We start from the raw sequence: 26033 nt of genomic DNA on the forward strand, positions 1-26033 counted from the left end.
GAGGCTGAGTGCAAGGTGAAGGCCGCAGGGCACGCAGGGCCCCAGGGCCATGGCCGCCATCACCTCCCACCACCCGGCACCTCTGGCCACCCGGTGGCCATGCTGAAAATGTCAAATCACGTCATCTCTCTTAGAAAATGCCCACGGGCTCCCATCTCACTCAGGGATGGTCCAAGTCCTACCCGGGCCTCTGAGGCTCGATGGGACCAGGACCCCATCACCTGGGACCTTATCCCCCTCCTCTCACCCCTCTGCTTGCTCATTCCTGTCTCTGGGCCTTTTTGTTGCTTCCCTAACATGCCAGGCACACGCCCACCCCAGGGCCTTTGCTCTTGCTCCCGTTTATTCAGATACTTTCCTCCCAGATAACCAGATGCTTCCCTCTCTCCTTTTCTCCAAGTGTCTGTCAAATGTCCCCTCATCAGCCTAAAACGACCCCCTCCACCCCTCCCAAGCCCACCCCGCTTTGTTCTGCACCCCGAGTTTATCAGGACCTGCCATTGTGGACATGCTCATCTGTTCACTGGCGTACTGTCTGGAACCTAAGCTCCATGGGAGCAGGGGGCCCTTCACTGCCCACGTCTGGGACCGAGATGGGGCTGGCACACCTCAGTGCGCCTTGCATTTCCACTGAGGAGTGAATGGCTGCAGGAAGCCCCAGGCTCCAGGTGGCTCTGGCAGGATGCCGCTGGCCACACAGGTGTGCCTCTTCCTCCAGCGAGGGCCTGGCACTCCTCTCACCCTTCAGTGACATAAATGAGATCCGGGCCGGAAGCTGACAGCTTTGCCGACAGTATTGCAGACAGAATCCGGGCTCATGAGTGGTTACTTGTTCTTTTCCTCTGGACTATGAGGTTTGGTCTAGTGCATTTCAGTCATTCACTTACACCCCAGCTCTCTATGTGTTTATTCATTCACTCACCAAACACTACTTGAGCACCCACTGTGTGCTTGATGGCACTTTATAAAAAAATTTGATTTTTAGAGAGAGAGAAAGGAAGAGAAACATCGACTGCTTGCCTCCCATATGGCCCTGAACCAGGGATTAAACCCGAAACCTAAGTATGTGCCCCGACTGGGAATTGAACCCGAGACCTTTTGGTATACGAATGACACTCTGACCAACAGAGCCACCTAGCCAGAGCATGATGGTACTTTCATGCATCCCCTGTTCTCCCCAAGGCCTGAGAGGTCTCAGGAGATGAGCTGGACCGGGTGTCCACTCTTTTTTTTTAAATACCGTATTTTCCGGCGTATAAGATGACTGGGCGTATAAGACGACCCCCAACTTTTCCAGTTAAAATATAGAGTTTGTGACATACCCGCCCTATAAGATGACACCCGGCGTATAAGACGACCCCCGACTTTTGAGAAGATTTTCCTGGGTTAAAAAGTCGTCTTATACGCCGGAAAATACGGTATATATTTTTATTGATTTCAGAGAGGAAGGGAGAGAGAGAAAGATAGAAATATCAATGATGAGAGAGAATCATTGATTGGCTGCCTCCTGCACACCTCCTTCTGGGGATCGAGCCTGCAACCTGGGCATGTGCCCTTGACCGGAATCGAACCTGGGACCCTTCAGTCCGCAGGCCGATGCTCTATCCACTGAGCCAAACCAGCTAGGGCCAGGTGTCCACTCTTGCCTTCTTACTCTGTTCTCTCCCAAGGGACCCACATCTCCTCACTGTTCCCGAGGCCCTTCCCCATCCTGGCCTTGTCTGTGTCCCCACCAGGCTTTGTCTTTGTCCCGACAAGGACCAGCCCTGAGCGGAACCTCCCTCCAGCCCGGCCTGACCAGGGCAGAGCGGAGCCGTGTGGGCCCTTCCTGGGACACGGCCGACGTTGTTTTCCGGTTGATGCCGCCCAGGTCTGCGTTGGCGGCTTTGGCAGCCAGATCCCACTGTGAAGTCACACTTAACTCACCGTCAAATTAAACCCTCGAAATCTCAACAGCTGTCAAACCATTTCTTCCCCCGACTCCCCACCTCCCACATCACCAGCCACGCCCCAGCCCCAGCCCCAGCACTTGAGCAATAGGTTCCTCGAGTCTACGTAAACTCATCTCCACGTGGGTTCATCAGATGGGCTGGGCCTGTCTTTTCAGCAGCAAGGGGCTCCAGTGGACGGAGGCATGACCCTGCCCAGCCTCCAGCTGCAGCAGGGCTGGGGAGAACCAAGCCACCATGCACAATCCGACAGCCTTCGTCTCGTCTCTACGTTTCCCAGGTGACAATGTCCTTGAGGCTCCCTAAAGGCTGCCCCCCCCTTTCTTTGTTATTTTCCCCTCTGCACCCCAGCCCCAACACCTCCCCCAGAATTGGTGGCTGAAAGGACAGAACCAGGAACAGAATCTATTCATTCGGGGTCTGCAGGATGCCTCAGGTCGCATGTTCTCACCCATGGGATCCCCCAATATTCACGGGGAGCCTCCTCCCCTGGGCAGCTGAAGGGAAAGGTGAGAAAGGGCAAGACCTGGACCACTCGAAGTCCAACATTCCTGCTTGGATTTGGCTGTGGTGGGACGCAGGTGCTCATGTCTAGGAAAGGTTCCACATTCCGGAAACATCAAGAGCCCACAACAGGCCTGAAAACTGGCGGCTGCGTGCCAGCGAGGCTGGGGCAGAGCCCTCCCCAGCTCCCTCCCGCTGCCTCCCATCCAGTGCACACCTGCCTGGGGCCTGGAGGACTCAGGTGCAGACAGCCCTCCGGTCCCGGGCAGAGGGGCGGAGTGGGTGGGCCAGCGTGGCCACATCAAAGGCACCCAGCCTATCCCAGACTTCTTACTAAGGCCTCAAGGGCCTGCTCAGCCCCACCCCAACCTGGAACTGTCAAGCTCATGTGCCCAGGCCTCCTCAGCCCCAGCCTGGATCAAAGGGCACCTCCTCCGTGAAGCCATCAATGACTCCCCGGGCCTGCTGAGAACTCACCTTCCCTTGAGCTGCCTCTTTCTGAGGGCTCCCATCCCTGTGTGCTACCACACACTGGAGTGTGTGGCTGTACAGCACTGCCTGCTACCAAAGACCCATCTTCAGCAACTGCTGCAACACCGTGAGACCAGAGCTGGCCTGGGAGCCTGGCACAAGGCCGGGGGCTCGCAATGCATGACTGGTAAGTGTGCGAATCCATAAATGTGCGTGAAGAGAAGGGAGAAAGCAAGACCGATACGTGATATAGTAAGTATGTATGTGGTCTTCAACTCTGGTTCCTGGCACAAGGGCTCACAAAACCCTTGTAATCTCCTGAGTGACAGGGGTGTGAAGGGCATCCTTTGTTATTCACGAGAAGCCCCTTTCAATCCTACCTGACCGGGCTTTGGAGGCCCACCTAGCCCAGGCTAAGTCTCGAAGAACAAGTGGGACTTGGCCTCCAAAAGATGCAAAGGGCATGCCAGGCAGAGGGCACAGGACAGGCAAAGGCAAGGAGGCAGGAAGGGGCACGGTGCTGTGGGGAATTTGCAAGCAGCCATTTTTCGTTTAACTGCCTGCCCCCCGATCTGCCTGCCTCCCACAGGTGAGTCAAGGTCTGGGGCTCTGCCATCAGCCCCACCCCCTGGAGAATCTAGAAGAGAAATATTGACACAACCACCCCCTACTCAGACAGGAGATGACATTAGCGCGGATGACATGCGGGTACCAGCATATGGCTCTGGCTGTCATGTTAGGGAACACAAGTGACTGCCACGTAATGAGATGCTCAACACACCACCCGGGCCACCCAGCGGGCCGCCGCCCACTCACCATATCGGCTGTTAAACAGGATCTGCACGCACTCCCGGAGCGTGTTGATGTCCTCGGTTTCCTTGATGAAGGCGTCCCACTTCTCTATCAAAACACAGGAGGTACGAGTGAGGCCCAGTCAGAGACGTGACCCCGTGGTCCGGCTGCCTCGTGAAGAGACGCCCCCGCTCCCGGCCGGGGCTGTGCCCCAGAGACAGCCACTCTCTCTCCACAGCCCTGGGCCCTGGGCTTGCCCCTCCACAGCCCTTCCACCCGTCCCCACCTCGGACCCTGACGCCCCAGCCTCCTCCAGGAAGCAGCCCACACAAACCCAGGATGCTCTGACAGTCTCCCCACACGCTCTCTCCTCTGGCCTATGTCTGCCCCACGGGCAGAGGGTATGGTGCAGGCTCAGCCGGTCCATCCTGGGCTCCTCCTGTCCCAGACAGGTAGGAAGTTGGGAGAACGCTCCCTTGGAGAACAGAGAGGCTGAGTCCTGACCTCAAAGACCAAACACTCACAACTCATACATCCGGGGGTCTCACCTAGCCTTGGTGTTGTTGGCTTTCCCTAAACCCTTAATCCCACTGGCCTCTTACATGAAACCAAAGCCTCTGCCTCAATTTAACTGGAATAACAAAAGTGATCATTTGTCATTATAATTATAAAGTGACATCTTTAATTTATTAAGTGCTTATCTGTGCTAAGCACTTTATATATGTATATATATATATATAATATCCTATTTAATCCCTCATGACAACCTTTAAACATAGATATTATTTCTATTTTTCAGATGGGAAAACAGGCTCAGAAATGGTCAGTATTTTGCCTGAGATCACCCAACCAGTACCCAGCGAGATTCTATCCCAGCTTGGACCCCTTGCCCACCAAGGCTGCTCCATCTGGACACCCACCTTCTCCCCTTGCCAGGGATGAACCTTGCTTGGGGCAGTGGGGTTTCCAATCTCATCAAAGGGGACTAGGTTTTCTAAAGAGTCTCTCATTGAAGGTGAGGCGGAGACCTCCACAAGGCAAAGCTGCTGGGAAGTCTTCATCCCTCTTTGGTATAAATGAAGCCCACGTTTTCCTGCTCTCAGTTCTCTGTGAGGTACTTTCCAATCTGTCCACATTTTTTTCATACTCCTTGTTTCAAGAGGTGGCGTTTAATTCCTCTCTCCCTTTGAGTGTGGATTAGATCAAGCTCTGGCTTCTAATGGGTATAATGTGGCAAAAGTGACAGTGATTTCTAAGGCTAGGTCATAAAAGACATGTGGCTTCCTCCTCACTCTCCCTGGGATCATTAACTTCAGGAAACCAGCTGCCATATTGTGAGGATACTCAAGCAGCCCTGTAGAGGCCCAAGTAGTGAGAATAGACCTCCTGCCGAGAGCCACACCACTGAGCTTGGAAGTGATGACTCCAGCCCCAGTCAAGCTTTCAGATGATCATGGCCACAGCCGACATTGCGACGACAACCTCATGAGAGATCCTGAGCCAGAACACCCAGATGAGCTGCTCCTAAATTCCCACCCTACAGAAACTTTAAGATATAAATGCTTGCTGGTTTACGCTAACTCTGGGGGCAATTTGTTACGCGGCAACATGTAACTATTACACTCTGGTTTTACTCACAAGTCCCTTGTGCAGAGCTGTCCTCCTTTCTCTCACAAAGAGATGGTAGACTCATTTCCATTTTATCAAGCCCCACCCTCAGCCCCCGACCCCCACTCTGGCCAGGGTGCTGCCACGGGCGCTGTCCTACCTGACTTGTCATGGACAATGGAGAAGAGGATGCGCTTAGAGGCATGGACGTTCTGAATGAGCGGCCCACCAGGCCCGGTGGGCTTCTGTCCTGGACAAGGAAAAGGAAAGGTACAGGTTCGAGGTGGGCCCCCAGCGGGGTCCCCAGATCTGGCCTCGGAGCACAGGCATTGGCTCTGGGGTAACAATGTCACCCAACACAAACACCCCAGAACTGAGTCCTGTATTCATGAACTCTAGGCAAGTTCTCTAACCAGAGGCCTGAGACATTCTTGAACAGAGTCTGTTATCCAAATGGCAGATCAGGGAAGGCAGGATGTCTGAGGTCACCTTTTACAGGTGGGGACAAAACAGCCATGTAAATCCCAGCCCCCTGCTCAGCCAACACATTTGTATGTGTGTGGGCATCCTTTTGTCTCCTTATAATAATAACTAGAGGCCCGATGCACAAAAATTTGTGCAAGAGTAGGCCTTCCTTCCCCCGGCTGCCTGCACCGGCTTCCCTCCAGCACCTGGGACCCGGGCTTCCCTCTTCTGGCCGCCGGCAGGCACCCAAGACCCGGGCTGGCTTCCCTCCGGCCCTGTCTTCGTCAGGAAGGACATCTGGAATGACGTCCAGAAGATGTCCGGTCTAATTAGCATATTACCATTTTATTATTATAGATAGTAAACATAACTTATAAGCACCTACTACGTGCCAGCAGTTCTCAAACTTGAGCGTACATTGGAACCACTTAGTGGATTTGTCCATTTGCAGACAGCTGGGCCTTGCCCCCAAAGCTTCAGACTCAGCTGGACTTTGATGGGGCCTGAGCATGTGCATTTCTAAGAAGCTCTGTCATTTAATCATGATCACAACAGCTCGAGGTAGGCACTACTGGCATCTCCATTTTACAGATGAGAAAACTGAGGCTCACAGAGATAAAGATTTGCCCCAGGACACTTAGCCACTAAGTAGAGAAGCCAGGATATGAACAAAGTCTTTCTCATATCCAGCTGTTCCTTCTCTGACGCTTCCAGTATCCCTAATCCAGTGGGAATATAGTAGGTGCTTATTAAATGCATGTGACCAAGCAAGTTTTCCATAGATTCCTCTGGGAGTCCTCTCGGCTGTCTCTTGGTCCCAGGCCAAGGACACTGTTCACAGAAGGCTGAGTGAAGGCCTGGTGTCTGACTGGGTCTAAGCCAGAATGCCATTTGTCCTGCCCCAGCCCTGTGCCCCGACATTCCTCTTTCAGTTTTGGGAGGGTCGGAACACCCTGACTTGCCTCTAGAGGGTGCCCTACGTGTGCAACCTCTGTCCCACCCCCAGACATGGGGGCCCTAGCAGAAGCTTACCACAGCAGTCAGAGAAGTCCTGGGCAGTGGGAGTCTTGGACTCAGGCCCAGGCCGGCTGAGGCCCAGGTCGCTGGGGGCAAGTGGGTAGGTGGGCACCTCCTGCTTGAGCTCTCTCACAGCGTGGTTGGGGAGTGCAGTGCTGTACAGGAAGCTGGCCATGGAGGAGGAAGTGGCGCTGGGGGGCAGGTCCTGGGGTGGCCCCTTGGGGGCCTGGCCATGCAGGCCACAGTCCCGAGACCCCTTGGCTATCAGGGAGACACCGTTCAGCTCCACCAGGGCCTTTGAATCCCGACCGCCGTCCTCGAGTGGCCTGGGTAAAGGAGACAAGGACACACAATAGCTTTGTGCACCTGACCGCTGGCTACGTAACTTCTGCAGCCCCTCAGCCCTCCCTCCGCAGAACATGACAGCCTGTGAGGTACGCAGGACAGGAGCCATTCCCCATTCTACAGGTGGGGGCGCAGGCCTGGGGTGGGGCGTGATGTGCCCAGGGCCACTTGGCTGGGCGACAGGAGAGGCCAGGCACGGCCCTCCGCCTCTGTGTCCCCGTCCACCAACGGTGTCCTTTCAGCTGCAGTTAATCCCTCCACCTCCCATCGTGCCCCTCTTCTTCCTGGCCCGTGTGCTGACGGTGGGGCTGGAGCAGGGATGGCCCTTGGTCTGCCTTGCCACCTCCACACTCTGCCCGGCCGCCCCTGGAGTCTGCAGTGCTGCTGGTGCTATTTCCCCCAGCCACGTCTCTCCCCGCCTCTCTGCACCACAGCGACCCCCGGGGAGGCCTCCCGTGACTAACGCCTGCTCAGGTCACACTCCACGATGGCACTTCTGCCTCACCTCCACCATCAGACTGGCAACTGTTACAACCTGTGGGGTCTGAAGGGACCACACGGGGCTGAGCCAGCATGGAAGCAGGTCACCCTCCTAGCCTTTCCTGGCCCAGCCCTTATGGCCCAGCCACCGGACCCTGGCCCTCTCCCAGGCAGGCGGCCTCACTCACCTCTTGAGCTTGAAGCGGATACGGTGGCTGTGCTCCAGGATGGCCATGAGGGCCTTGGGGTCATACTCAGCCGGCCTCCGGAAGGCCAGGCCCTCGGGCAGCCCCTGCACGGCAAGCAGCCCTGGCTCCCTGAGCAGCCTCTCGTAGGGCAGTGGCACCACGCTGGCCCTTCCCAGGGCCTCGCCTGTGGGAGGAGGGATCGAGGAGAGGGTCTGGTGTGAGAGGGCAGCCAGGAGGGGTGGGGGCCAGGCCTGCTCCAGAGCTGGGGCCATGTGGAGTGACTTTCCTTGGTGCTGGGTTCCCAGGAAACAAGAACTCCTTCAGTTCCTTAAAGGCAGATTTCACACAGAATAACCCCCGAGGCTGGTGGGTGAGGGCTGTGGGTAAGGACCCATTGTCTGAGGGCCAGGGCTACCCATGGAGGCATCTGGGTGGAGGGAAAAGCAGGCCTGGGGCTGTGGGCATGAGGTGAGGTGAGGAGGGGTGAGAGAGATGAGAGAGAGAGAGACAAGAGGGCAGGAGAGAGATTGCAAGGAAAAAGCCATAGGGAGGAAGGGAGAGGAGAATGAGAGGGAGAGAAAATAAGGAAGACAGGGAGTAGAGAGGAAACAGAAAGAGGGGATTCAGAAAAAGAGAGAGGAGAGACAGACTGAGAAGATGGAAAGGAAGAAGGAAGGGGTGAGGAGAGGGGAGACTGGCTGGGGAGCGAGGGGGTGGGAGGGCCAGAGGCCTGGGCTCAGAAACATCTGTTGTTGCCCCTTTGCTACAGCCCTCACCTCAGTGCCACCTCTGATTCTGCTCAAGGTGGGGAAGGAGGCCAGGGCAGAGGGGGCAGGGGCACAGGGGACTCTGGGCACGAACCCTGCCGCTGGCAAAGGTGTGTGCAGTGGCGTAGCCAACCGCGAGTGACAAGCCCTCTTGTCCCAGGGTGGCCAGTGTGCTTACCCAGGGCCTCTGGGCCCCATCGCCCTGCTTGGCCACCTTCTCCCGACATTTACACAACAGCAGGAGCCCCCTCACAGACCTTTGCTCCACAGAATCAGGGAGGAACGGGGAAAGGTACAAAGCGAGTCAGAGATAATGAGGTAGGACCTGCCCAAGGTCACCTGGGGAGTGTGAAGGCGACCGCTGGGCCCTGACTCTGCAGCCTGACGCTTCCCATGAAAGGCCAGGCCTGTCCCGCCCCAGCCTCGGAGGAAAGACTTGGCTGCCAGGGAGCCTTCACTCCGTCATTCAACAAATGCCCTCTGAACCCTGCTGCTGCCAGGCCCTGACCTGCAGGCTGGGACCACAGAGACAGCAGGTACATCCCTGACCCCGCTGGGAGCAGCTGGCCTGGTGAGGGGAGAGGGCACAGTGGGTACCCAGAGGGGGCCCCAACCACTCTGTGGGGGGCTTCCTGGAGCTGAGCCTTAGAGTAATATGGTGTCCACCACACAGAGGAGAAGGCAGTCCCCAAGGGCACAGTGCTGCAAAGGCGAGGGGGTGCGAAATGGAGCCAGGGTGTGCTGGAGAACAGGAAGTGGTTCAGGAGGTGGGTCAGCCCGGCCGGCCCAGCTGGAGAGGTGGGCGGGGAGGGGCTGTGGTGGGTGCTCAAGCCACACTGAAGGCGACAGGGCACCCCCAAAGGAAGCACAGAAAAGAGCATAGTCAGACTTGTGCTCTGGGAAGGTGCCCTTGGTCACAGGTAAGGAGGCCTGGGGCCATTTCTCGGTGAGAGGTGGCAGTGACCACAGGGCCTGGGCAGGGGCGGCGGGGATGGTGGGTCAGGACACGGGCTGGGGCGGAAGATCCATGCCTAGAGATGCAGGAGGAAGGAGAGCTGCACTGAAGTGTTGCCCAGGGTCCATAGTGGGCAGAAGGGAGCCTCCTCATCTGAGTGGGGACTAGGGCACCCACCCGCCTGGGGCCCCCAAATGGAATGAGGAAGGATCTTACTATAAAGAACATCAAACACCTCCTCTACCATCTTCCGCAGAAGGTACACATCTGAGCCATGCTCCAGGGTCGACCGAGGGATGTTCCGGCCGCCAACCTCACCCCGAGGCACCCTCTTGTGGTGCTCTGCCTCCGGCTCCTTCCACGGGGGTCCTCCTGTGGGACACAGAGCACACGGAGGGGTGGTGAGCACCCATCTCACCCCCTGCCCGGAGCTGGACTGTCCCTGCCCTGCGCTGAGCTCAGCAGCGGGCCACCCAACACAAAGTGCAAATGAATGAGTGAATGAGTGAATGAATGAATGAATGAATGAAGAATTAATGAGTGAGCAAACCCTGCGTAGGCCAGGCTAGGCATGGGGCCTGGGTCTCGACCCTGGCCACCCCTAACCTGCTGTGTGACTGTACACAAGTCTCCTTCCTCTCTGGGCCTCAGTTTGTGAGCTCTCACTGGAGACCAGCTGGCCTGGCTCAGAACTGGGGTCCAACGAATGTCTATTCCATCTGTCTCTTTCTGTGCTCTGACACTAACGCTCCATTTTAAACAACTGAGGCCCCCGTTTTCTGCTCTGCCAAATGGGGAGATGATGAGGACCCCACCAGGGGGCTGAGAGGCTTGGAAGAGGCAGGTTCATGCAAGGCTGGGCTAGGGCGGAGGCTCAGGCGTGCCCGTGGGTCCCTGGGTGGGGAAGCTGCTGGAAACAGTGCAGGAAAGGAGATGAGAGGAGAGTCCAGCGGCCCCCTCCCAGCTTGCAGCCTGCTCTCCTCCGAGGATCTGTGACGCTTGAAATAAACCAGCCCGAGTTCCCGGCGCTATAAATAGTGGCTCTGCCTGGCTCCGGGAAGCCAGGTGCACCTTTGTCAGGCCCCAGTCTGGCTTCCAGCCTGGCCAACTGGGGACCACAGACCCTGCTACTGCCCACCCTACCCTGCCCCGGCCGCCCGCCCTCCCTTGGAGAGGGTGCCGGCTCTGAGGGCTGAGTGGGATGGGGAGGCTGGGGAAGCGGCTGGGCCCCAGGAATGATATGACCAATGCTAAGGGGTGGCTTTCCCTGAAATGGCTGATCCCAGGGTCCAGACCTGGGGTATAAGGAAAATGCTATACTGGTAAGACAACAACTGGCATGTACTGAGTGTAAACTAAGTGCCAGGCATTGTTCTAAGTGCTTGCCAGGTATTAACTCATTTAATCCTCAGACCGACCTGTGAGGAGGGTAGCACTGTTCTCCCCTTTCACAGATGAGGAGGTTGAGGCCAGGTAGCAGGTGGCAGGGCCAGAATGTGGCCCCAGGCATCTGACGCCAGGGCCTGCCCTTAACTCAAGAGCTCGAATGCTCGATTGAGTGCTAGCCTTCAGCGCTGGGGCCAGGCCCTAATCCTGTAGGAACTAAGAATCCACCAGAAAGGTGAAGGTGGGGCACCAGGCGCAGGTGGAAATTTAGGGCACAGGAGGCTGGCATGGTGTGGGGAGCAACCACAGCAAAGGTTCGAGGGACGGAGGGGCCTAAATGCGGCCTGAGGCGGAGGCTGGGCAGGCACCTGCCAGGTAGAGGAGAGGATGAGGACCTTCCAGGTGGGGGAGAGGCAGAGATGGGAAGGGACACAGAGCTGGTGAACCAGCATGCAGCGCAGCGCAGCCGGGTAAGTACAACCGGGATAAGAAACGCCGGGAGGTCAGATGCAGAGGCAGGGCCTGGGTTAGGAGGGGCCCCGAAGGCTCAAGTAGCGTTGAAGGGTTGGGGGCCTCAGAACGACTCCTCTGTCTCGGAGGCTTCCGGCTCACAGCCCTGAATGTTGGTTTCTGCTGAGAGCGACCAGAACCCTGTGGCAGGCTCTTGGGGTTCCCGTGCTGCATCCCCCCGATTCTGAAGGAGTGTAGCAGAAAGAGCATGGGTTTCAGAACCAGAGGCCTGGCCTCAGATCCTGCCTCACTCACTCGTCGGCTACGTCCCTGGGGAAGTGGCTTATGCTCACTGAGTCTCTGTTTCTCGTTTGTGAACCAGGGGTAACTGTAACTGTGCCCGAAGCCTGCTGGGAAAAGTGAACAGCAGCAGTACGTGGCAGGACCAGGGCACAATTTATCAGAGCAGCACTAACTGCTCACATTTACCGAGCATTTCCTATGTGCTGCTGGACGTGTCCTGTCACTCCATCCCCGAGCCACCGGAGTGGCTCCAAGATGATGTCACTATAACAATGACAGGGCCTACCCCATAAGGTTGACGTCAAGATAAATGCGTTGGCATTGTGAAGGGCGTTGCATACAGCAGGTGCTCAGTAAGTATTAAACAAGTGTGCTCAGCCTCTGTGTCAGAGATGCACAAGAACTGGGCAGCACTGCGCCTCAGTGTCCCCTTCTGTCAGTGAGTAGATGGGGCTGGCTGGCCCTGAGGTTCAGTCAGCCAGGCGCTACCAACCGAGGGGCTGCTGTATGATTCCAACCAAACCTGGGGCTGCCCTTGATAACACCAAGTCAAGGAAGCCTGCACATCCCCTTCCTGTCCAGGGCGTCCCCCAACAAAGTCCCCCAGTGTTGTTCTGGGACCCAATACCCTGGCCCTGCAGAGTCCCGGGGTACTCACGGCAGAACCTGAGGAAGTCTGATTGCAGCTCCTTCCGCGCGGTCAGAAACATTCTCCCCTTCTCGGTGCCCACCACGAAGGCGCTCTCATCATGCACAGCGACACAGGCCACCTCTGCGTTCAGCTTGGAGAGCGCCGAGCACTACAGGGGGAGCAGGGTGCGTGAGCTGGGGAAGGTCCCCCATCCCCGCACACCTTCATGCCAGCTTTGGGGGTGGGATGTGAGTTCCCACCAGCAGCTCCAGGGAGCAGTCACACTCCTCCAACATTCTCTGTCATAGAATCTGCAGTGGGAACCAATGAATGACCCGGCCGTCCCCCACCCTATCCCCCCACGAGCTTGGCCAAGGTCAGGGGGAGAAGATAAGTTTACGGAGGCTGGAGGAAGACCAAAGGCACAAGGCCTCTGCCCTTCCTTCTTCCCAGGTCTTCCTGCTCTGGGGTGGGCTTCCTCGGTTAGGCCTGGACCCAGCCCCAGGGACAATCCTGTCCTGGACTCTACGCCCTGGATGAGGAAAAGGCAGGATGGGCCCCAGGAGAACCAAGGCTCAGACAGATCTAGGCTTCAGTCCCACTTCAGCCACTTCCTGCTGTGGGTCTGGGGCAGTCACACCCCTCACTGGGCCCGTTTCCAAACCTGCAGAATGGAGACAAGCAGCCCAGCTCGAAGGGTTTCAATGGGTTTGGTTGTGGGGATTCAAGGAGCCTTGTTGGTGGGGAAGAATTTCTAAACGGGGCATCCGTGTGGACATCCAGGCAAAGAGGTATTTTGCAGCCCTAGAGTTGAGGTTGGCAGGCTCACTGCAAGGGGAGCCCTAACACAGGGGTGGTGATGACGGACAGCACTTGCCCACACCCCTGCGGACCCACCTGAGGACCCTGGCCCCGAGCCCCGGAGGATGCCAGAGTTCAGTCACTTCCAAGCAAGTGCCTTGTCCCCCGTGAAGGTCCCTCAGGAAATCCGTTAAGGGCCCAGGGGCTGGGGAAGCTTGTCTTCTGCATGTCGCCAGGCCAGCTACAGCGTCATCGGCTCCTCCAGGCCCCAAGGAGCCTCGGAAAACCCTCTAGACCAGTGCTGCCCAATAGGATTTCTGCCATGACCGAAATATTGTTTCTGCCCTGTCCAATACTGTGGCCACTTGCCTCATGTGGCCACTGAGCACTTGAAATGAGGCTAGTGTGACTGAGCGACTGAACTGTTTACTGTACTTAATGTTAGCTAGTTACAATCTACATGTCAGTTGCCTCTTGTGGCACGTGGCTGTGGTGATGGCCACCTGTGCCTGTGTCGGCTGTGTTCCCACCACCAGCAGGCTACTACTGCTGCAGGGCCCGGGGCAGCTCCCTCCTCAGGGACGCGGCTCTGCGCAGGGCAGGGGTCGCACCCAGCCACCTTCCCCGGGGGGCTGCTGCCTCTGGCCCAACACCACCTACAGCAGAACAGCCTGGAAGGAGGCCCTTTGTCCTAGGGAACTGAAGACTTTGCACCCGAGTCCACTTCAAAAACTGGTCATACTGTGTGACTTCAGGTAAGGTACTGCTGTCTCTGAATTTCAACTTCACCATCCTAAAATGCAGATTTAAACTCTCTCTCACACACACACACACACACACACACACACACACACACACAAAACACCTGCCTACCCTCCATCATAGAACTTCCCCCGGAAAAGCATAGAGGAAAATTATATTATTATTTTCTCATTTACTATTAAAGGCTTAGATATGTAGGCAACGGTGCCAGAAGAATAATTTATGAAGTCCCATTTCTCTCTCCCAGCCCCAAGATGCAGTTACAGCTGTTGCTATAACACTGGGATTACAGCTTTCTAAGGAATCACTGCCCACACACTATCTTCCAGGTGCTGGGAGGGAGGCTTGTGACCATGCCAGCGACGGGCCTTGGGTAAGAGTTAATGAAACGAGGAGCAGGGGATGAGGACTGGGGCCAGCCTTTATTCCCAGGACTGGACGTTTATGTACTTAATCTCACTTGAGCCTCTCGTCCCCTGACCTAGGCAGAGGTGGGACTCGAGCTCCAACGTCTGGTTATAAAGCTGGGTGTCCCACTCCCACGGGTGGGCCGGGGTACTCACCATGGAATCTAAGGCAGACACAAGGCTGGTGATGATCTCGTCTTTGCGGGCGAAGGCGGAGTTCCAGCGGTCAGGCCCACAGCCATTGGTGGGGACGTCACAGCGCTTCCCCAGCAAGGCCATGGTCACCTGGAGAGAGACAGGGAGCAGACAGAGGTGGGTGCCCGCCCCGACTGGCTTGGCCCCAGACCTCAGGGCTGTTCCTGCTTCCCACGTGGGACGAGTCAAGAGCTGGCCTTCTCTTCTCCTAAGGGTCTTGTATGCAAGATGGAGTACATCCCCCAAGTCTGCAGCCTCAGAGCTGAGCCCAGGACCAGGACCAGTCTGTCCAGCAACCCAACCATCAACTCTCCCCATCCGCACTGCTCTGGCTACAGCTCTCTCTTGCTCACACACCCTATGTGGCTCCCTACGGCCCACAGTTCTGGACTCAGCTTGGTATTCAAGGGTCCTGGTCCAGACACCCATGTTCCAGCGTTCTAGGTGTCGTCACCCCCCAAACATACCCACATTCTTTAAAAAAAAAAATAATTTTTTTATTGATTTCAGAGAGAAAGGGAGAGGGAAAGAGAGAGATAGAAACATCAATGATGAGAGAGAATCATTGATTGGCTGGCTGCCTCCTGCATGCTCCACATTGGGGATTAAGCCCGCAACCCGGGCATGTGCCCTGACTGGGAATCAAACCATGACCTCCTGGTTCATAGGTCAATGCTCAACCATTGAGCCATGCTGGCCGGGCGACGTACCCACATTCTTGTGGCTCCCCAGCTGTCACAGGTTCCACTCCCCCGGCCCCTAGTGCCTTTCCTGGCCCCTTCGTCATCTGTGGACTGCCTGCTCAGCTTTTAATTGTTGCCTCTGCTGTGAAGGTACCCCCACTCACCCCACTTCCTGCCCTCTCCTGCCCCAGCTACCCTTGCCGTCTTCCCACATGTCCCCGAACTCCTCCATCCCAGCTCTGTATCAAGCCACAAGCTCCCCCGGGGAAGGCCACTGCCCCGAGGCCTCTGAGCCACAGTCTACTTCCTGGCTGTCAGGACTCAGGCTCAGAGATACAGAGGTTGCTTCCTCTCAGACCTGGGTTTCTCACACACAGGACTTTGTCCCCTCGTCATAAGGCTCCTGGAGAATAGAACTGCATTCTCCCCGTCTCTGGGGCACCCTCAGGCCAGGGCCCCCCTATCAGGAATTCCCTAGGCAGGAAACTGGCCTGCTGCCCCTGTGCCACCCGGCCTGGCCTGGGCACCCACCAGATGCAAAGGTCAGCCTCCCTCAGTTCCCGTCCCATCCTGCCCTTCCCCTTCCAGACCCCAGGAAACATGTCGGGGGGCCCGCCCACAGGCCTCCTTAGTGCTAGTGCCTTCCTTAGAGGCAGCTGCCCCCTCGCCCATCCAAGCCAAGGAGAGGGCAGAGGTCAGTCGGCTTCCCTCTCGGGGCCCAGCCTCATCTAGCGCTCTGTGCGTGGCCCCAGCGGGCCCGTTCAGGGACCAGGGCTGCGGGCCTTGGAGGGAGTTTGCAGATTCGGCCTCCTTACTTCCAGCAGATCGGAGAGAAGGAGTCTGTGTACAGGACTAGGGATGGGGCGGGGGCGGGGAACAGCCCTGGGCAGGTGAGAGCTGGGTCTGGCACCTTAAAGGGTGCCAAGCCCGGAGTGTCTTCTATCGGTGCAGCTGCTCCTGGACCTTACGCTCTGTGAGGACAGGGACCAGTCTGCCTGTCACCGCTGCACCCCCAGGGCACAGCTCAGGGCCGGACATAGACGATGGACCAAGGACTGTGGCCTTTAAGTGGCTCATAACGCCGAGGACATAAAAGAGCAAATGTCTGAGTGTGCCACATATAACAAGGTGAGAGGTGTCCGACTTCAGTTACAGAAACAGTCAAAGGAATTAGGGCTGCATCAGAGCTTGGCTCTGGCCTCAGTCTTGGCCGGAGTCTGCTGTTGGCTGTGGATAAATATTGATTCTAACAACTGGCCAGTCAGCAGTTGGCCAAAATGTATATTGGGTTCACTTCTAAACGTTTATTAAATGTATTTCTTCCCCTACATTGCAGTATTATAGACGTTCAAAATCCACAGTATTAAGGATGCCGAGGGTATAACAGGCCATGAATAAGACGTGCTAATGGACCAAGAGGCAGCAAGCACGAGGGCCGGGGGCCTTCTGTGGCATGACCAGCTGAGAGGTTTGCCTGTCTGGGGTGCTTGTCCCCGCCCCTCAGCTACCCCCGCGCGTGCCAGTCCCTTGAGCCATTCCCAGAAAGGCCTCTGGCTGCCAGCCTCCCAGCTGCTGAGTCCAAATCAAATCAGGGCGAAGTAGGAGGCACCAGACAGCACTCCAGCCCTGGCCTCCAGGTCGCCCCAGCCGGCTGCGGCTCCTAATCCACTTAGGAAGGATCCAGGGAGTCAGAAAGGGAGGGGCGATGGAGGGAGTGAAGGGAGGCTGGGCTGGGGGCCATCCCTGACTCCTTGTCTTGGCTATTTGGGCTCCCAGGACCCTCTATCCTAAGCCAAGGAGGCCCAGCCCTGGGCAAGTGGTTGTGTTTGGGGATGAAGGTGAGAGAGGATCCTCCTGCAAACTCCCAGGCCTCTGAGAGGGGCGGGTTCCACGCGGCTGGAGCGGCTGCGGCTGGGGCAGGGGGCGAGAGCGCCGGGCTGGGAGCCATGAGCCATGACCCCTGCACACAGGAGACCCAGACCCAGGTCTGCTGGGACCACATTGGATCAACCATGTAAACGGGGGGTAGTTCTAAACTGAAAATGAGAGAAGGGAAAAGAAAATCACCCAATAAAACCAAAACACTCTATGAAACAGAACACGAAGTATGACAGGCAGTTCACAAGGAGGCAGTGCCCAAGCCTAGACAGGAGCAACGCCCCTGGAGGAGGTGACAGCCTGAGCCCTCACCCCCTGGTAAACAGAGGACGGGGCCAGGTGGGGTGAGGCTGGAGGTGCCCGAGTGCCGCCCTGCGGTACCTGGAGAGGACATCAGAAGTGACACCACGAGCAATGGGCAGCTGGACCCTGACCTGGGCACAAGTGGCCAGGAAGCCCTCAGTGAAAAGGGACTTCCAGCCCCCCTGGGCTCCTGGTGGGCAAGGACTGTAAGGTCAAGAGGCCGACAGGGAGATCTCGAGCACCCTCCCCATCCCCAGTCACCTCCTGAGGCCGCCACACACCGGGTTTTCCTCCCACCTCCTGGGCACTGCCCTCCTGGCACTGACTGCCACGCACTGGTGGGTCCTGGGCCCTCTCCTCTTCCCTGTCCAACACCCTCCCTCACTGCTAGGCAATCTCTGGGCTTTAAATATCACATATGTGCTGGTGACTCTCAATTTCTCTCTCACGTCTCCTGAGATGCCACCTCCAGCCTGCCTCCTCCACTCCTCCTCTCTCTTCACCATCTAACGAGCAACTCCAAGGGAGCACAGTGCGTGCTTCTCACTCAGATCTGCTTCTCTCTGGTCATCCACTCAGGCTGGAACGGAGGCCTCATCCTGGAGTCCCTTCTCTGTCACTTCTAACACAGTCCGGGGCAAGTCTCGCTGCTCGGCTCCAGAATGCACCCAAATCTGTCCCCTGCCACCATCCTCGCTTACCCACGCCCTGGCAGTGGCCTTCTCACTGGCCTCCCTGCCCTTCTGTGTCCCCCAGTCCCTCCTGTAAACAGCAGCCACATAAATCCCATGTCGCTCTCCTCTTAGAAGCCTCTTGTTTTCCCACTGTCCGCAGAATGGAAAGCAACCTCCTTTCGCTGCAGGCCCCGTGCGTCCTGGGCCCACCGAGGCCTCCCATGCACGTTCCTCCCGGAGGAAGGCTGTTCCAGGTCTCCACCTCCTCCCACTGCCTCCTTGGCCCCGGCACGCCTCAGCCCAATCACCAGCTCCTTGGAACCCTCCTTGACCATGAAGCCACAGCGGCAGTCCCCACCCCGTACACGCACTCCTCATGTCTTCCTTTATTGTCTTCATGGATCTGAAGTGACGTGTCCGTGAGCGTGTCGCCTGATTTCCCCCACGAGAATGTGAGCTCTGGGTGGCCAGGGGCCAGGCCTCTTGAATTTACCGTATCCCCGCGGTCTTGAACGCTGCTTGGGGTTTCATGGGCACTCAACAAATATTCAAGAACTAACAAGTATGACAGTTGGCCACTTCAGGTGGGAGCCAGGACATCTGCAAGCGACGAGCAGGGTGTCTGACAACTTTTGGCTTGTCTGGCTCTCAAAAAACAAGAGGTGCCCGGCCGGTGTGGCTCAGTGGCTGAGGGTCGACCTATGAACCAGGAGGTCAATGGTTTGATTTCTAGTCAGGGCACATGCCTGGGTTGGAGGCTTGATCCCTACCTAGTAGCGGGCGTGCAGGAGGCAGCTGATCAATATTTCTCTCTCATCATCGATGTTTCTCTCTCTCTCTCTCTCTCTCTCTCTCTCTCCCCTCCTCTCTCTGAAATCAATAAAAAACATTTAAACTCCCCCACCCCCACCCCCGCCAAAAAAAAACCAAGAGGCAGTATGAGAGATTGCAACTCCGGCCACAGTTAGATCATGGAGGAACAGTCCTGGAATGGAAAGGGAGGGTCGGTCCCAGGCCTACAGCACTGGCAACACCTAGACAGCCATCAGAATGTCTGGGGTGACGCATCGCTGTGTGTGAGTATGAAAGGACTTGCCTAACACCCCCAGCCACTGGGAAGTGGGGATGAGGTCTGTCCTCGTCTGTCTGTCCCTAAGCTTGGTCTTTCCTGTTGGGAGGACTCCTCCTCCCACTCGCCAGGACACGGGGAACAGGAAGACCAGTGATCAAATCCACAGCTGACACTCAACGAGGCTGATCAACTTGCCCTGGGGCTTGCCTGGGTTTAGCCCAGAAACCTATCAGTCCCAGGCAAATGGGATTGGTGGGCTGACAGGGGGCGGAGCCAGTTGGTCAGTCCACCACACAGACAGGGCCAGGGGCCCAAACGCCCCTCTCGGCCTCTGAGAACAAGGACAGGCACCGACAAGGAAGACAAAGTCATGGACATTAGGTCCTATCTTCGGGTCCAAAATATTCAGCTTCACTTAGGGAGGTGATAGACAGGCTTGGGACAGAGAAGGAGTCTCCCAAGGAGGGGCAAGGCGGCTTTATCCAGGGAGATCACAGGAGGCAGCGGCTCTCCTGATGTGCCTGAGGGTCTGGCAGGGGTGTGTGTGTGTGTGTGTGTGTGTGTGTGTGTGTGTGTGTGTGTGTGAGGGGGGACAGAAGCCCCTAAAGCAGAGCTGGAGCGTGTGGAGAGCAGACTGGGATCCTGGTCTGTGGGAACACTCTGTGTTAAACCTGCCCTATCACTCAGCTTTCCAGCCTCACTTGCCCATCTGTGAGGGAGGCAGGCAGGGAGCACAGCTGCTGCCAACATCTGCCAGCCCCACCCGAGATTCCGGGCCCCAGAAGCTCTCAGGGGACAGGTCCCCAGCAGGGCCCAGGACAACGTATTTTGAAGTTCCCAGGGGATCCTGACAGGCAGCCGGGTACAGGTTGATCTCTGGGGACATTTCCAGCTCCAACATCCCGACTCCAGTTCCCTCAGCTTTTCCTGGCTGCTGCCTCCCTCCCTCGCCGGGATTCCTTGCCTAGACAGTGGCAGCTTCCTGGCCTCTGAGAGCTGGAGGTCAGCCCGGTCCCTGAGCCAACAATTAGCCAAGCGCTAGTGTCCATGTCTGAGTCACTGCTGCTACTACCCAGGCAGGCCTGCCTCCAGGGGGAGGCACCCACGGAGGTCAGGCCCACAAAGCCCACTCCAGCCGGCCCTGGGGCCAGGGCGAGTGCACATCCGATCCCAAACACCCTACCACTCAGCCTGCACTCCAGGCCAGCGGGGAGGTGACCCTGAGCCTGTCCTTTCCGCTGCCCATGGCCTGGACGCCTATCGGAAAGGTGCTTGGGGCAGGTTTAACACAGCAGTGTTCCTGCAGACCAGGATCCCAGGTCTGCTTTCCACACACTCCAGCCCGGCCTTATGGGGTTTCTGTCCCCCTCCCCGCCTACATACACACCCCTGCCAGACCCTCAGGCACATCAAGAGAGTGGCTGCCTCCTGGTGAGTACCTGAGCTGCCCCAGGGGCCCAGCAGAAGTGAATGGGGCTGATGGGGTCAGAGGTCAGAAGGGGTGCAAGAAAAAATCCGGGTTGCAGACGAACCTCTCAGCTGGGCCCATTGACAAACTCCCCTTCCCCACCCACCATCCTGGATGCTCCCTTCATCCAAGGGTTCGACAAGCCCCACCCCCCCCTCCTTGCCCTGCTTCCACTGTGAGCCCCTTCCTCCTCTCCCAGGCTGGAGAGCCACCCTCACGCCAGCCAACCATGGCTGCCCACCAGGGGCCCCTGGAGTGGGGCCTCGCCCTCCCCCTTGGAGGCTGTCATCCTGTTTATGAGCAATCGGACATCCATGACCTCCAACCAGGGAGCGCGGCTGGTCAGAGGGGAATGAAGAAACGGAGGGTACAGAAACCAAGTTCCAGAGGCAGGGCATTCTGGCTCAAAGTGAGTGACAGAGTCAGGACGGGATGTGAGACGCAGGACCCACTCCTCATTCAGAGGAATGCAGCTAATGGTGGGACCCCAGGTGCAGCGACAGGCCAGCTGGGTAGCTGACGAGACCCGTGGCCACGTTCCTGGCTGGCAGCAGACAGGACCCGAGGCAGGGTTTGCGCATTTGATGGCCAGGGCCGGGTGCCAGACCCTCACACCATGAGCCCCGGGACTCAGAGATGCACACAGAAACACTAAAGGGCCCGGGAGCCAAACAGCAAGTGCCATGGAAGTGGGCACAGCTACCACCTCCCTGAGGGGGCTCTGCAGAGGGGAGGCAGGGAAGGAGCAGCAGGCTGTTTCCTAAGTACCCAGGGCTGGGTAGGCCCCGGGGATACAGTTAACTCTCAAACCACTCTCATGTTATAGAGAAGGATTTGGAGGCTCGGGCACCCCGACCAAAGGCCTCAGAGCCAGGATGTGACAAAGCTGAGACCCGAACCCAGATCCCGACTCTCCAGGCTGGCCTGCTGCCCCTTGGCCCGGCACCCACGGCTCCTTCTTCCCTCCTCCCCTGCATCTCTTCCTCTTCCAGGAGGCCACCTGCTCCTCTGGGCCCCCTGGGTCTGCCCAGTACCAGTCTGGAATACAGAACGAGGCCTGGAGGGGTGTCTCAGGGGAGGGGTAGGTTTGGAAGAATCAAGAGATACGAAGAAGGTGGGTGGGGAGCAGGGGGGCACCCTGGACAGAGGGGGCAGCACAGGCCGAGGCATGAGCAAAGCATGTGGCGTGGGTCCTCACTGAGGCTGGAGGGGAGCTGGTGCAGACAGACCCCTGAAGCGCTTTCAGACCACGCTCCCATTCCGGGACTGTCCAGTAGGAAACGCCTGCACTGTCCCACCTGTGGCCCCAGAGTTTGGGCCTGCACTTCAGAAGGTCCTGCCCCGCCTTCCTCTGCGGAGCAGGCAGTCTGTAAGCCTGAGTGGACACGCCCCACGGGAGCCCCCATCTCCCCAGGCCATCTTCTGGGTACTCAGGCCCCCGGAATCATCTGGACAAGCACCCCCCCATTTCGGGCCCCCGAGGCCTGTTTGCTGGTGTGTCCTCCCATAGTGGCTTTAAATATGACAGCAAACTCTTTGACACTTAATATGGGCCTTAATAACTCACTTCTAACCAACAGAGTGCTCCGAAGTGCCGCCACGTGACCTCCAAGGCCAGGCCCCCAAAGGTACTAGGCTCCTCCCTCTGTCTGAGACACACCCCACTGGAACTCTGAGCCAACATGTCTTCAGCATGACAGCACCATGCTGAAGAGGCCGAGGGGATCTAGACATGCCTGAGCAGACCAGTAAGGAAGTCTTTGAGATGACCGTAGCCCCAGCCATCTTTTGGCTACAATTGTTGGAGAAACCTCGAAAAAGAACCACCAAGCTGAGTCCAGTCAAGCCCCAACTGTGAGCGATTAGATGGGAAATGACTGTTTGACCTTGCTAAGTTTGGGGCTACTTGTTACACAGCGATAGTTAACTGATACACCCCGAGGATAGGCCATGCAGACGCAGGTACACCCGCAAGGGGCAGCTGCTTAGGAGCGTGGATAGAGCTTGGATATATGTGAGGTATCCACAGGCATGTGCACAGTGTGGGGAAGAGCTGAGATGAGTCGGCTGGGAACCTCCTCTTGCCCTCCTCTTCCTAGCTGGCATATGCTATGGGAGAGCCCACCTACAAGAACAGCCACTCCAATTTGCCCGTAGGGACTCATGACAGGCCCAGAAATGGTCCCCAAAAGACATTCATGCCCTAATCCCTGGAGCCTGAAATTTCACCTTGTATGAAAAAAATCACTTTTGCAGATGTGATTACATAAATGGCCTTGAGACGGGAAGATTACCTATTACCCAGGGGGGCCTAAGGGCCACCACATATGTCCTTACGGGAGGCATACAGAAGAGAAGGCCACATGAAGGCAGAGCAGAGAGAGATCTGAAGATGCCGACCTTGAAGACTGGGGTAACGCAGCCACCAGCCAAAGAACGCTGGCAGGCACCAGACACTGGAAGAGGCAAGGGACCAATTCTCTCTGGATTCTCTCAAGGGATCATGGCCCTGCCGAAGCCTTGATTTTGACGGAGCGGCACTGACTTTTTTCTGGTCTCCTGAACCGTGAGAGAATAAGTTTTAGATGTTTTAAGGCAATCTGTCACAGCCGCCTCAGGAAATGGGTCCAGGACCCCTTTACTCCCCACTCACAAATCTGGGTCCACACCCTCAACTCCTGGACACACAGACATCAGCTCAGACCTCTGCAAAGCCCAGGCCTGGGTTTGCCAGAAAGTTCTCCAATCCCTTTCTCACTGGGAACCCCAGACCACTGGAAAGAGCTGGAATTTTCCGGATGCCAGGGGAACACCTCTGACTCAAGTCTCACTGCTGGGTGCTGGAGCTGGTGAAAAAATACACTCAACCATGCAAAAGGCAAGCGTACACACCACCCAAACACAGCCCCCGCACCATCCGCTGCCATATGCTTGTGTTTCTTGAAAAAGAAGCTTGAGAGAACAAACAAAAAGAAATCTCTCCTCTTGGGGGCAGGGCAGGGGCATCCCTCCTCCCCAGGAGCCCCACCCCCACTGGACACCCCATCTCTGTCCTAAGGCCCCTCAGTGGGGATGGAATTGCCTGGGCCCTTAATTTCTGCCCCCTCCCCACTGTCCACCCATCGTGGCAGCTGGCAGAGAACAAAGCAGACCACAGCCCTGGCTTGCTCTCCTGTCTGCTCAGGCAGGCTCCGCGGGGCAGCTTGAGGGGGTCTTACCTGAGCCACAATGCAATGGATGGCAATCTAGACTTGTGGTCCAGACACCTGAGTCCCAATCCCCAAGTCCTTTCCCCCATCCCTGCTAACAGAGCCCCCTGTGTCCTCATTCAAATACAGGTGCGTGGGGCAGCTTGACTCTAAGGCTCAGATCAAGGCAAGCCCATCATCCCTTTACCTGGGATTGGATTAAGGAGAAGCAGGTAACCCTGTTCTGGCCACTGAGACACAAGGGGCTTCTAGGAAAGGTGTCTACAGAGTGTACATCCCATTACACCCCATTTGGTGATCCACCCACAGCAAGAATCTAGGATTTGGTAGCAGATGCTGTCACTGGTTCACTCAGCCCCCATTCGACCCTCTCCTCCCCTACCCACTGAGCAAGCGCTGGCTGCCCAATCCCGCCCGCCCCTTTAGGTCGGGATGACCAAAGCCACTGCCCAGGCGGGAAGAGCCAGGGAACAGAGATGCCAGCCCCTGTGATGTCCCTGAGCAGCTGCCCCAGGGCTGGGCTGCCCGCCTCCAGACTTCTCTTTACAGAAAACAAACCCCTCACCTTTTCAGTTTCTGCTTAGCAGGTTACTTACAATCAAACACTTTCCTAATGGCAACAGATTCCACAGCAGGCATGTTCAAATTCAGATTCACTTTGCTACAGTTTATGTCTTTCAAATCCCTTCTGAAATAACGTGGGGCATAGATAAATGAAAACAAATCAGTCCACTAACCTTTTAAAAGGCCTGGTGCTGGGCACCATTCACGGAGAGAAAGCCCTGCCTCCCCAGGAAGCAGTTTGATGAGTAGGTTATTTAATCTCCCCAAACTTTCCTTTCCTCATCTGTAAAATGGGGCAAATCAGACCCACCTCACTGCACTGTTGGGGGGGGGGGGGGGTTAAATGTTAGTTGAAGAGAATCTATACTTAAAGACCTCAGTCTCCAAGGCTCTCCTGATAAATATCACTGTCCCTCAATTCTCACCATTGAGGAAAGTTTTCCGAGCCCCGACCTGCTTCCTCCTGGCGGTGCATCTGGAGGCACAGAGGACGCACGGTTGAAATTCCCTCTGCCATGCTCCCACTCACCAGGCCTCTTTCCTCCAGCCTAAGCCACCCCAGTTCCTGGCCCTCAGACAAGCAGAGGCATTAGAGGAAGTAGGGCTCCCATCCTGCCCCTGGCACGAATCCCAGGTCAGAAATCTCAGCAGGAATTGGGATGGATAGACCCAAGACTGGGTAAGGGGTTCAAAGAGGTGACTTCTCAGATCCACTCCAGGTTTGAGATTTTAAAAAACCACATATATATGGTTTCAGAGAGGAAGGAAGAGGGAGTAAAAGAGAGAAACATCAAGGAGAGAGAATCGTTGGTTGGCTGCCTCCTGCACAACCCATAGTGAGGATCGGGATCAAGCCTGCAACCCGGGAATGTGTCCTGACCTGGGAATCGCACCATGACCTCCTGGTTCATAGGTCGATGATCAACCACTGAGCTACACCAGCTGGACAGGTTTGAGATCTTATATTAAAGTGATGTTGATAATAAAATAATAATCCCCAAAAAGATATTGTACACCCATTTTCATAGAAGCATTATTTGTTAATAGCCAAAAGGTGGGACTGACTCATGGCAATCCACAGGTGAGTGGATGAAGAAAATGTTGTATACATACACAATGGAATATTATTCAGCTTTAAAAAGGAAGAAAATTCTGTAACATGCTGCAACTGGAATGAACCTTGAGAACATCATGCTAAGTGAAATAAGCCAGTCACAAAAGGGCAGACACTGTATGGCTCCACTCGTATGAGGTACCTAGAGTAGTCAAATTCACAGAGACAGAAAGCAGAACAGAGGTTGCCAGGGGCTGCAAAAAGGGGGAAATACGGAGACAGCGTTTAATTTGAAGTTTCAGTTTGGGAAAATGAAAACCGTTCTGGGGACTGGTTGCACAACAATATGAATATACCTAAAACTACCGAACTGTCTGCTTACAGATGATGAAGGTGGTAAATTTAAAAATAATAACAACAGCAGCTGCTACCATTTACCGAGAGCTATCAAGTGGCACCTGTTACACCAGGCCTGGTGATGCATGTCACCTCGCCCATCCCCGACGCCATGACTGGCTTCTGAAGGCCCACACGGAGTCCAGGTCCATTCACACCGAGCTGGTAGAAGTTACAGGGATGCAGGCTTTAGCTCAACCCGGGGAAACACTTCCCATGGAGGGCTGTCCCCAAAGGAAAAATCAGGCTGCCTCAC

The 26033-nt window shown here is 56.4% G+C and overlaps 1 protein-coding gene across 6 annotated transcripts in view; it reads right to left on the reverse strand.

Moving 5' to 3' along the window:
- GTF2IRD1 (GTF2I repeat domain containing 1) overlaps positions 1 to 26033 on the reverse strand; it is a 103367-nt gene that overhangs the window by 57446 nt on the left and 19888 nt on the right. For all 6 annotated transcript variants that reach the window (XM_079786687.1, XM_079786690.1, XM_079786692.1 and 3 more), the window contains exons 2-8: positions 14438 to 14566; positions 12339 to 12480; positions 9758 to 9913; positions 7820 to 8003; positions 6822 to 7132; positions 5485 to 5574; positions 3741 to 3824 (exon numbers count right to left, since the gene is read on the reverse strand). In XM_079786687.1, the coding sequence (XP_079642813.1) occupies positions 3741 to 3824; positions 5485 to 5574; positions 6822 to 7132; positions 7820 to 8003; positions 9758 to 9913; positions 12339 to 12480; positions 14438 to 14566 (1096 nt within the window). The remainder of the gene's footprint in view (positions 1 to 3740; positions 3825 to 5484; positions 5575 to 6821; positions 7133 to 7819; positions 8004 to 9757; positions 9914 to 12338; positions 12481 to 14437; positions 14567 to 26033) is intronic.

Source organism: Cnephaeus nilssonii (genome assembly GCF_951640355.1).
Source record: "Cnephaeus nilssonii genome assembly, chromosome: 2".
Taxonomy (NCBI): Eukaryota; Metazoa; Chordata; class Mammalia; order Chiroptera; family Vespertilionidae; genus Cnephaeus; species Cnephaeus nilssonii.